Raw genomic sequence first — 12,804 nt, 5'->3', positions numbered from 1 at the left:
AAGGTATTTTTGCTTGAATTGCTTGCTATCAAAAAGCCTATTTGGTGTTGTGACTTATTTATGATCTGCAGTGAACCCAGTATTGGTTTGCAGAGAAGAACAAAGCCTGGCTTTTAAACATAGCAAATGGAGAAGTTATCTGATCTCTTGCAAAGCAAATGTTCATGTTATACTCTTTGGACATTCTCTGGCCACATCAGCAGAATTAATAGGCGCTGATCAATCTAATCTATTATTTAAAAAATGAAAAGTAAGATATAGGTTCTGGTAGCTATTCAAAAGACCTTTTATCAATATGGAGCAGAAGGCAGCAGCTTGAAATGTACAATTATTAAGATTATTTTTAGGGCAGCCTTTCCCTACCTGTTGCCCCGCAGATATGTTGGACTCTATTTTGGCTGGGAATTATGGAAGTTATAGTGTAATATATCTGGTAGGTTCCCAGGTTGGAAAGTTGCCTTAAAGGAAAGTAGAAAAAGCAAGTTTGGTTTTAAAAAATTGCAATCACAGATATTGACTTGCATTCCATATGCCTTTTTAAAGGAGAATGTATATATTTCAAAATAGGGAACAGTGATAACTTGGGTTGCCTGTAGCTAAAGAAGGGTATATGTGAGAAGAAGAGAAGAAGCTAAAAGTTAGCAAATCATCAAGAAAGCATCATATCAATCAGACGTGTGATTCTATCCATAAGTTTCTCCAGCAGTAAAATAAACCCCTCTGTAAAAAAAAAATTAAATCCTTTCTTTTCTCTGCAGCCTCTTTATATTCTCCAGAGTTTCTATAGAGCTCATTTGGAGGAGTAATTGAAACAAAAAGGAGGAGAAATCTATGCACTTAAAACTGCTGTTGAGTCGGTTGGATGAAGAATGTTCCTGTGGCTTGAACTCATTTGCTTATATGCATTTACTGGAATGATTGCATTATGTGAAGTGCTGCAAAATGCTTTCATGTTTTACATTTGTAATATTATATAAGCAATAGTAAGTATAGAAACGGCAGCCGATAAACAAAAATATAAACATAATGGAAAGAAATCATGAAATAACAAAAAAGAAAAATGTGTTCTGCCCCAATTAAGAACGTAACAAACACACAGATTGGATGAACCTAATTTAATCAATAAACTGGCTTAGTAATGAAGGCACACATACAAATCTAAACACAATATTTTCTTATGAAAAACTCAGCTTTTCTTATAAAAAACTCAGCTGCTAATTAATCCTCATTAGTAGCTGACATAAGTTCAGCCAAGTCTTAAAATCAGAGCAATGCAATTATTTCTTGTTATCTCACAAAATTTCAAGGCTTGGCAAAATGCCTAGAAGTCTTTCCTGATAAGCAAGCCAAAGCAGGATAGAAGAGTAGTGAGTTTCTTAGAAACGAAGTACTCACCATGGATAAACTATTCTAAAATGTTGTTTCCTTCAGCCTTTCAGCTGCTTCTGCTGTCCTTAAGTGGACTAGGGGAGTGGCCAATTAGCCTCAAGTCTTACTCTGAAGGAGACCTCCTCTTGAGTAACCACTCCTGCCTCTTGGCAACTCTGTGTGCTCTTGCATTAAGAAGAGGAGAAGCCTCTACTTCCTTATCACTGTCAAGAGGTGCTGGAGGTTCCAAAGGCCCTGGCTGAACCTCTGCCTCTGGCACTGAGTCCTCACCAGCCTACTCACTGTCCGACTCAGGTGCCAGCTGCACATCACCAAGTCGGTCTCCTCTTGAACAGGATTCGCTATCAGCTGCACAGGCCACTGGTAGACCACCACAATATGTGGGACACAAATTTAACATGAAACTTAACATGGTACAAAATATAATGTCATAGGCATCATTGAAATTTGGTAGGATGGTAGCATCTGGATTCTAAAAGACTACATCTTATTCAGGTGAAGTAGAATTCAACAGAAAGGGAGCAGTTTGGATTGTACATAAAGTATATATTGTACCAACACAAGAAATTTACAAACTGGAGCATGTAGATACTCGTTGGGACTGGGTAAGAAAAAAAGTGTTGTCATGGAAGTTTATTGCAGACTTCTTAGATAGGGAGAAGTTATGGATGTGGTCCTTTTGTGTAAGATGACCAACTTCGGAAGATGTAGTTCTAAAGATAATACCATTATGAGATTAAAAAATCCTACCGTACCGTAATATCTACTAGAGATCAAAGACTGCTAAAAATCAGGTATCCAATAAATTCCTTGCTAACAATTTTATTTGTTAGAAGGTGGAAGGTGGAAGAAGTATTACAACATTCTTGATTCCTTTAACTGTTCCTCATAGAATCTGTTTTCCAATCCCATCACTATTTTGATAGCCTTCTTCTGAACCAGGGGTGAGCTACTTCCTGGACGGGGTGGGGGACGGGACACAGTGGGTTAGCAAAAATGGAGCTCCACCCCAGAGCACCCATTTGGCACTGAAAGAAGTTGAAAGAAAGTTGAAAGAAAACTCAGGGCATCCTGCATAAGCCACGCCCACCGTGTGGTAATAAAATTTTTGGTAGCTCTTCACTGCTTTGAACACAATCAGTTTATTAATGTCTGGTTTAGCCTATTCTTTCAAAACCAGAAGGAATTGACATCTATACTGGCCAAGACCTTTATGGAGTTAATTAAACATGTTTTTAAGCACATAGATTAAAAAGGGCATAATTAAGAAGAGCCAGTATGAACTTGTCACAAAGAATTATGCCCAGCTAACTTTAAGAAGATTCCTACAGAGATAAGTGTCTTGACCTCCAGCATTTTTAAAGACACTCATGATATTCTCATTAATAAAATTGTACACTATGGGCAAATTAATAAAATTGTTAGATGGAATCAACTTAGTATTCACACTGGCTTGGAGAATAATATTATTGGATAGAATGACACATGATCTGTTCCAAGTCCTGTCCTGTTCAACTTGGATAAAGGGGTTGAAGGGTAATTATTACACAAATATGATAGATAACATAAAGGTAGGATAACTTTCTGTTTATTTATTGACTTATTTATTTACTTAACTTACTTACTTACTTACCTACCTACCTACCTACCTACCTACTTATTTACTTACTTATTTAATTGGATTTGTATGCTGCCCATCTTACATAAATGTCCCTGTGTAGTTACAATTAAAACAGAATAAAAACAGTAAAAGGCGACCATAATTAAAAACAACAAAACTAACAAAAATACACAGCTTCTGTGTAATTTCATGGAGACATCTTTAGAAACAATAGCAACCCCCTGGATCTGAAAACTCCTAAATAGGAATTTGATTACATGGTTTCACATCAGAAGTATGGAAGATATCATCTCTGAAAGAACCCCCATGGGAGGAAGGTTGTGGATTTTATAGGTGGCACCAGAGATGGCTTCCTCCTGGTTCAGACCAGTTCACCCGAACTGGTAGCAACCTGCTGGTGACCTCATGATAACGTCAACGGAACCAGATTGGTTGGTGCCGGTCCGTGGAGGCTGCCATCTTTTTTAAAAAATTGTTTAGAATCTTTGGAAATTTTTTGGGGGGAGTTCTTCTGCACATGAGTAGAAGCTGAGTTTCTGGCACTGTGCATGTGTCACCATCTTGTTTTTGGTGTTTTTTTGGGGGGGTGTTTCTGATTTGTTACTACTGTTCATGTGCGTATGTGCAAAGTGCATGCACCCACACGGTGCACGAGGAAGCGAACCAGCAGTGAGGTAAGTTAGAACCCACTCCTGGGTGGCACCAATCCTATTTTCTTTTACAGAACTGAAGTTATAGTTATAGTTTATTAGATTTGTATGCCGCCCCTCTCCGAAGACTCTGCGGTGTATAGCACATCATAATCATGCTTTATAGTAATCCCTGGATGTATGAACTGTAAAAATGATAGCCACAAACTGAGATGATATAATTTTCAGGCTGCCGTGGTTGTATAAGCTGAATAAATCTATCATAAGATCATTCACCTGTTAGCAACTCCTGTGTGTTTATAGGGTGAAATGTTCACATCTGGGCTGCTATAAATATTTGCCAGCCTTTATGTGCACAATTTCTGCTCTGAAAAAAAAATGTTTTGCTGAAGGATTTTGTGGTTCAATGCTGGTACATTTGTACGTTAAATAGTGTAGTGCATTTTCTTCCAAATATACAAAACAAGAAGAGAGCATAAATGATGCAAAAATGCAAGGCTATTCAAGTTTTATTACACAGACTATCCACCCAGAGACCAAATTTACTGATTTATAGCCAGGCTAAAATATCTCTAATTAATCATAACTTACTTCACTGCACATCACTTCACTGGAATGTACAAGAGATGAAATTTTGTACTGTGCAATAAAATAGCAGAAGTGGTATTTTCTGCATGCTTTCACATGCAACCTGTAGCTCTTTTTTTTGGAGGAGGGGTTGTATATGATAATAGACATATTGTTCTTACTGCCCCTTCTGTTTTTTTGCACAGGTTCCGGAAGATAATTAATAACAACAATCGTGCATTATACATTCATATAACTATAAGCTACAGTGCACAAACTGTAGTATCTTCTGCCTATTTCCATAGAAAGCTATTTCTAATATAGGTCAAAAAGAAGAGAGCTTAAAATGGGATGCTTATTGCTATCACAGAATAAAATGTGAGGTCATTGCTGGATGATATAATTAGTAATGGGCCTTGGTGGGTTTCCAGCTCTTCATATATTCATAGCTCTTCATACAAAGAAGAGGGAGTCGAACTATTTTCCAAAACACCTGAGCAATGGGTGGAAAGGAATTAAGGAGAGAAGCAATTTAGAACTAAGGAGAAGTTTCCTGACAGTTAGAACAATTAATCAGTGGGACAACTTGCCTCCAAAAGTTGTGAATGCTCCAACACTGGAAGTTTTAAATAAGACATTACATAACCATTTGTCTGAAGTGGTGTAGGGTTTCCTGCCTAAGCAGGAGGCTCGACTAGAAAACCTCTAAGATCCCTTCGAATTCTGGTATTCTATGGCCTCTGACCTGTTCACTGTCAGTAACAGATAATACTTTGCCACGTTTCTGGAAATTTTGGGGGAACTGATCTGTCCTGATGTTTCTTTTGCTACCCAGGCTAATTACATTCTTTTGCTTTTCTTTGAAATCCCTCCTCAAACAACACCCCACTCAAATAAAGAAACTCAGGCAAGAGAAGGTTAGCTTTCTTTATTAAAGGCAGAGATTCAAGAAAGCCCTCTGCTACTTTTTCCATTTCAGTCCATTATCTTTTTTCTTGGCAGGAAGTCACGCTTAGAAAGAAGTCAATGGGCTATAGCTATGCATCGCAATAGAGTCCTTCCATGATGTGAATGGGATTTCGGAGGCTGATCTGTTGCTTTACTGCAAGCAAGATTGTTTTCTTTTTATGAGAGGGGCTGACTTTATGATAAATGTGTCAATTATTGGCATTTGTGGATACCATGTTAGAGACTGTGTTTATAAGCATAAAGGTGGGCAGATTTTTTATATTTATAGGGAAGATTCTCAAGTTAATGTTTGTTATATATATAATTAAATTCATATATTTATTTGCTTTGTAAATTCTGTAATGCATATGCATGCACACATTTTAAGTCTATCTTAATGAGGTATTCTAGGGGTCTCCAAGCCCTGGGACACAGATGGATACCAGTCCATGGCCTATTAGGAACTTGGACACAGAAGGTGAGTGGCAGGTGAGCAAGTGAAACCAACCCTCCATAGAAAAATTCTACAAAACCAGCCCCTGGTACCACTGAGGCTTACCATTCATAAGATAAAAAGCAAGAAAGCAAAAGAAGTCAATAAGAGCAATGTTTAACTTTTTTTATACACATAAATGTATCATATTGATCTGTTTTAAAGTTCTGCTGTTCTCATTGTTTAGCATGAACAAGCACCTTCATAAAATTCTGGAGAATATAAAGCCAACTTTTTTAGACACAGCTTGGGATTTCTTAAATGGGTTCACAGTTTTCCATCCAAGCAATCCTATTCAACTAGTTGTTGTTTCCTTCTTCTGCTTTATTTTCCAGAACCTATACTCCCAAAGTACTCATATTCCCAAAGTACTAATTTTTCTAAACAGATTTTCAGTAATTCAGATCAACAGGAATAGTCTTCTTTTAGTCAGGATGGCTGATGCTCAACTCCTGTTTGAACATCTCCACAAGCAAAGGCACAACAGTCTCTTACTGAATTTTATAGGCTGGCACATGAAATCTAGGTATTTTGTACATTGTATCAGTTGGAATACCCACCCGAAGAAAAACATAAGCACTTATCTATACACTATGAAGAGGTGATAAAAGAGGGAAAGTTAACTCACTGTATAGCCTCTATAAAAGCACACAGTCAATAAAAATACAACTATTTCAAAGCTTCCAGAACTATACTGGCAAATTTATTTTAAAAGGTACTCCATCACCAGCTAGCAAAGCCAATACAATAAATGTGCCATGGGAAACATTATGATATTTGGGCTCAGTTAGTATGATAATCGGCTTTTCTTGGCTGGAATTCAGTCTTTGAGGATTCCAATTCTCTAGGTAATTATTTCTAATGTTGAGCAGCTCTTATTGTTAACTGAAGTATAATTTGCCTTTCTGTAATGGTAAGATTATTATGTTTTGCATTCTGGATTGATAAAACAGATTATGGCCTGACAGCTTTCCAAGCACTTTGTACTCACTCTAAGCCATCTCTTTTCAAAGTTTTATAATACCCAGTTCTAGTAAGGGGTTCCTATTCCAAGTCTTAGTCAAAATTTCATTCTGATCATCACAATCATCAACAGCTGTGTTCTATCCTCCTGAGATGTATTAACCATATTTCAACTTTTGCCTCTCCACGGTGCAATTCAGTAATTTTAGACTTACAATTCAAAGGGCGTTGTATTGCATCATACATCACTTCATTTGTTTCAAGATGATAAGCATCTGAAATTATTTTTTGGTGAATTATTCTCATCAGGTTTCTGGAGTTATAAACCCTAGTATCCTGACAAACTTTCCTGGCTCTATTAGTGGAATTGATTCATGTATACCACAAATTGTGGGAGGCTATCTCTTCCTATACGTAGGATAGGATCTTAAGATATACACTTGACACTGCTTCAATCAGTGAAGTCAGCAGAAAAGTAGTTGCTGTGGGTGTGGTCCCACCCATCTGTTGGGGAAAGTTTTTAGTAATGAGTTAGAGGATTAAGGGTGGAAGAAGTCTTGGAAGTGTGCTATGCTCAGGCAGATGTTTTGAGAACACTTAGTATCCCTCATCATAGCTAGCTTAGACAAGATTTTGTTATGAACAAATAGGAATAGAATTTTCAAAGGGCCTGTCATTATGAACTAACCTGCAGCTCCATATTATTGTAAACTTGACACTCAGAAACATAATGCTTGTGGATAGAAAACAATTTAAAACACTGGTGCCAACAGGCTCTGAATACAAAATAACCAGAGAGTAAAAATAGACAAATAGTTGCAATCTAGCAAGACACTTTCCTTTAATGTTTAATAAAGAATGTAGATTTCTTTTTAAAAAAATCCAATTCTTACTCAGTTTGATGAAAGAGGCTTTCATCAGTTCTAGTCATTCATTTTGATGAAAGGGGTCATACTTTACGTTATGTCCTGAGAAGCTGGGAAGTTTTCACTTCAGTCCGACCAGGAACTCAAGCAGGTAAAATCTGATTGGCTCCTGAGTTAAAGGGCTCCCTATTTAAACCCCTGCCTACAGCAGGACCTTGCTAATGTTTGCTCCCTATGTCCAATTAAGAGCTGAAGTTACTAAACCATCTCCTGCCTCTTCAGTAGAGGAACATAACACTTTAGAACTATTTTAAAAAGGAGAAGACAACCATAACATAATCTGATATTCTTATACTTAAAATTCTTGCCTACCCAAAGGGTTTCCTTGATCTTCTGCAGTCACTATGCTGTCTTTTTTTTTTAGTGTCTGCAATCTTCCCTCCTAATTTTCTGTACTTATAATCTTCATTCAGCAAGATTTATATAAATGTAATTTACAGTAATCTAATTGTAGTTATAAGGCAGAGTTAATGTCTGAGATCAGAGCTACAAAACAGTATCTTTGTAATTATTATAGTTTAACTGCTGTTCTGTTCGGGTCGTATGTGACCCGAAGCCAAGTTTGAGTCCCTGTAAAAATTTTTCCCTGCATATCTGAAACTTGAAATTTCATGACTTTTCATCATTTCAGGGGTTCTCTCTATGAGAATTTTTTTGGGGGGGTGGGGGGCTTAGTTTTTCCTGGGCAAAAAAAGTTACAAATCTTCTGTTCCCGGGTCACCCTGACCCGGACCGAAAACTCTTCATTTGCAGTGCTTATGTTTGGTCTTTTTGAAAGCTTTTTTCACTTGGAAAGTAGTATGAACATTTCTGCACACAATGATATGAAAATTGAACTGAAAAAATTAATCCTTATTGGTTTATTTTGCACATAAATGTGCCTTCCCCCCATTTTTTGTGAAATGTTTTTCAATTTATGGATAGTTTTGCTTGCAAAATGCATTCTATTTTACTGAAGTTGGTGTGGGATTGGTAGCTTGAACATTTCTGAATATAAGAAAAATATAAAGGAACTGAAAAAATGATTCTTACTGGTTTTTTAACATCAGAAATAAGGCCTCACCCCCCCCTCAACTGCTTGCAACCATTTTCACTTTTTATTTTTTAATGCTCCAAATCCGAAATATTCTTTAAAATCTTAGGCATTCATTTACTCAATTTAACAATGCTGATCATCAAAAAAATATTTTTGGGGTGGTGGCTAATTGTTTTCTGGGCAAAAAAAATCATCACTTCGAGTCTGTTTCTGTTCGTATATGACCGGACCAAAAATATTTTTTTAGGTACTTGAATTTGATCTTTTTGAAAACCTTTTCAACTGGAAAACTAGTTTGAACATTTATGAACATAATGATATGAAAATTGAACTGGAAAAATTGAGACTTATATTTTTATTTTGATCAAAAAGCCCCTCCCCCCATCCTTTCTGAATTTCATGTCAATTTATATTTTTTAAGGCCACAAATCCCTAAGGAATTTTCCCCCAAAAGGTTTGATATACTAAATTGAACAATACTGAACATAAGAAAAATATAAATGAACTGAAAAAAATGATTCTTATTGGTTTATTTTTGAATATAAGACCATATTGTTTTATACTCGAGTATAAGCCTACTCGAGTATAAGCCTATTTGACTATAAGCATGGGGGGGCCATTTATGAGCAAAATAAACCAATAAGGATCATTTTTTTCAGTTCAATTTCCATATCATTATGTTCAGAAAGGTTCAAGCTACCAATCTCACACCATCTTTAGTAAAATAGAATGCATTTTGCAGGCAAAATTATCAATAAACCTAAAAAAAATTCACAAAAATGGGGGGGGGGTAGGCACATTTATGTGCAAAATAAACCAATAAGGATTAATTTTTTCAGTTCAATTTTCATTCCATTATGTGCAGAAATGTTCAATCTTGTTTCCAGGTGAAAAAAGCTCCCCAAAAGACCAAATATAAGTACCTAAAATGATCAATTTGCAGTCCGGGTCAAATAGACTCGGGAACATAAGATTAGGGAGTTTTTTCGAAGAGAACAGCAGGGTTAAGCAATTTGGAAGTAAAGAGCAGATATGACACCGCCAACATGAAATGCTAGTCCCATTAATATTAATGGGAAGGTTGCTGCTGCTGCTGCTGTTGTTATTATCATTTATGTCTATAATCTAATCTAATCATCATAATCATCATCATCATCTAATACATACAGTATGTTTAAGATTGATGGCCTAAGGCTAGTTGATTTATAACTATCACTATGTTTGGTGGCACTTGCTCCCACCAAAAAAATCTCATTTTGTCTGGATAAAAGTAATATCAGTGACATTATCCCTTGCATTGCTCTCTCCCTCCCCTTCTCTCCCCCTCCCTCCCTCCCCTCCTCTCTCTCACTGTCACACACACACACTCTCTCTCTCTCACACACACATGGTGCATACAAGACAGATGGAAGAATTTATTTATTTATTTATTTATTCATTCATTCATTCATTCATTCATTCATTCATTCATTCATTTATTTATTAGATTTGTATGCCGCCCCTCTCTGGAGACTCGGAGCAGCTCACAACAATAAACAGTACAAATGCAATGATTAAAAACAATTTAAAACCCTTAATATAAAAACAATCATACATCTCATACAAACCATACGTAAAGTGGAAACGGCCCAGGAGAATCAATTTCCCCATGCCTGACGGCAGAGGTGGGTTTTAAGGAATTTGCAAAAGGCAAGGAGGGTGGGGGCAATCCTAATCTCCAGGGGGAGTTGGTTCCAGAGGGTTGGGGCCGCCACAGAGAAGGCTCTTCCCCTGGGTCCCGCCAGACGACATTGTTTCGTCGATGGGACCCGGAGAAGGCCAACTCTGTGGGACCTAACCGGCCGCTGGGATTCGTGCGGCAGATGGTCTCAGAGATAAGAATACTTTTAAGTAACTCTGAATATATTCTTGTGTGTGGCAGCATCCTTAATCCAATGATTTCCAGCAGTGTTGGATGGCAAAGTTCAGAATTCCTGACCAGTGTGGCCAATGGGAATTCTAGGTTGTAAGTTGGGTAAATTGTAAGTTACTAAGTTGGGAAAGGCTGCATTGAAAAGCCATGACTCAATATATATCAATATATAAAATAAAAGTGAATTCTTGAAGGAAATTTTAATTTTCTGGAAAATCCATTTATCATGCTGTCTCAGTCTGTTCCGGCCCAAATTTCGTACAAGTTTTTGTTAAGTTCTTTTCAAAATTCTCTTTCCAGGCTCATCAAACACTTCCCAAGCCATGCTAGATATATTTCTTAGCTTTGTATACTCAAGAAAAAAAAGAAAATAAAATCTGACTTACTGCTGTTGCTGGGAAGTGTCTGGCTGCCACTGATGGTGCTGGTTGGAGGTGGTGAGAGGGACTGTACAGAGACGGTGTCCTCTTCTTGGGAGCAACCTGCCTGGATAGCTCGGAGGTAGCTGTGGCTCCGGGAACGGAAGTAGCTGGGAAGTGGCAGGTCCAATACTTCCACAGCAGCTGATTCTGCTTCACTGTAAGCTGATTCACACATAACTTCATATTGATCATTCAGCTCTTCTTCTGTTGCCTGCAAGGACACAGCTGGTCATTCTTCATCAAAAGTGTCTCTATATTTTATCAGATTTCTTTACTGTAAATATTTTTATTATATTTATTTCATGTCAATTTTTCATTGCCAAGGGGTGCCTTGCTTGTTATTATTTATTAATTTGGAGCACAAAGCTATTGCATAATGACATCTCTAAGGACAACAATTCCTGGATTTGAGAGTCTTGTCCTGTTGAAAGAGATCGATACTTTCCTTCAATTTTCTAGCTGTATTAAGCCTATCTGAGGTTTATCACACCAACGCCTCTCTATTTTGCTTTCAGCTGAAAAGTCAGAGGGAAATTAGCCTCTCAATAGTTCAGTGATTTGCTTCTGAATCGCACAGGGCTCCAGAATCTACAAAAAAGTTTGGACAGGCCCTGAATGGAGTACATCACCTGGAAATCACCTGTTAAACTCCTAATTGAATACATTTTGGGAGGGGGTGGGGTTGTCGCAAGACAAGATTTCTTTTTTTTCTAGTTGGGGCTGAACAACAAAGCTATACATTTTACATAATTTTGGCATACAAGATACTTGTTTTTGTATTATCATTAAGGCAGTAACAAATTAAAGAAATTAAACCAGCATACATTGGATCCCCTTATATATACAGTGGTACCTCAAGATACGAACCCCTCGTCTTACGAACAACTCGTGATACGAACCCGGGGTTCAGAAAAAAATTGCCTCTTCTTACGAACTTTTTTCGAGTTACGAACCGGCGTTCGGAGACTGCTGGGAAGCCGCGCGGCTGTTTTAAAAGGTAACAGCCGGGCGGCGGGGCTTCCCAGAAGCCTCCCGAACGCCGGTTCGTAACTCAAACAAAGTTCGTAAGAAGAGGCAAAATTTTGCTGAACCCCGGGTTCGGTTCGGGAGGTTGCTGGGAAGCCCCCCAGGCCGGCTGCGATCTTTTAAAACACCCGCGCCGCTTCGCAGCTGTCTCTCGAAGCCGAACGCGGAAGTTCAGCTTTAGCGTTCAGCTTCAGGAGACAGCTGGGAAGCGGCGCGGGTGTTTTAAAAGGTCGCAGCCGGCCTGGGGGGCTTGCCAGCACCCCCCAAACCCCGAACCCGGGTTCGGGGGGGGGGTGCTGGCAAGCCCCCCAGGCCGGCTGTCACCTTTTAAAACAGCCGCGCGGCTTTCCAGCAGTCGCCGAAAGCCATTTTTTTGCGGGGGTTTTTTTGGTTGCACTGATTAATTGACTTTACATTGTTTCCTATGGGAAACAATGTTTCGTCTTACGAACCTTTCGTCTTACGAACCTCCTCCTTGCACCAATTAAGTTCGTATCATGAGGTATTACTGTACTGTATATATATCTTTTGGATGGAATAGAGTTTGATGGCTCACTAACACAGAGGGATTTTTCAAATTATCTCACAGCTATGATAAAATGATTTTTGAGGTTCTTATTCCATGGATCCATGGAATGTTCATAGCTGAGAACATTGTGTCAAGGCAGTGATATGAAAAAAGTAGATATTTTTAAACCAGGAATTTAAAACTCTTTAAAACTTTCCTCTATAATTTCTGGTGAGAAAACCCAACTCTTCTAATCCAGGATCATGTCTATATAGAAAAATAATACATTCTATCCATTTTTTCTAAAGCCTGCATTTTAAATTTCTCAATGTTCAACATTTTA

General features: G+C 37.9%; 1 protein-coding gene across 2 annotated transcripts in view; it reads right to left on the bottom strand.

Moving 5' to 3' along the window:
- Window positions 1–12,804, bottom strand: part of DLGAP4 (DLG associated protein 4) — a 401,980-nt gene that overhangs the window by 97,174 nt on the left and 292,002 nt on the right. For both annotated transcript variants that reach the window (XM_070744825.1, XM_070744826.1), the window contains one exon: window positions 10,892–11,138. In XM_070744825.1, coding sequence (XP_070600926.1) covers window positions 10,892–11,138 — 247 coding nt within the window. The remainder of the gene's footprint in view (window positions 1–10,891; window positions 11,139–12,804) is intronic.

The sequence above is a fragment of the Erythrolamprus reginae genome, chromosome 3, assembly GCF_031021105.1.
Source record: "Erythrolamprus reginae isolate rEryReg1 chromosome 3, rEryReg1.hap1, whole genome shotgun sequence".
NCBI lineage: Eukaryota > Metazoa > Chordata > Lepidosauria > Squamata > Dipsadidae > Erythrolamprus > Erythrolamprus reginae.
This window is presented reverse-complemented; position numbering and strand designations above follow the sequence as displayed.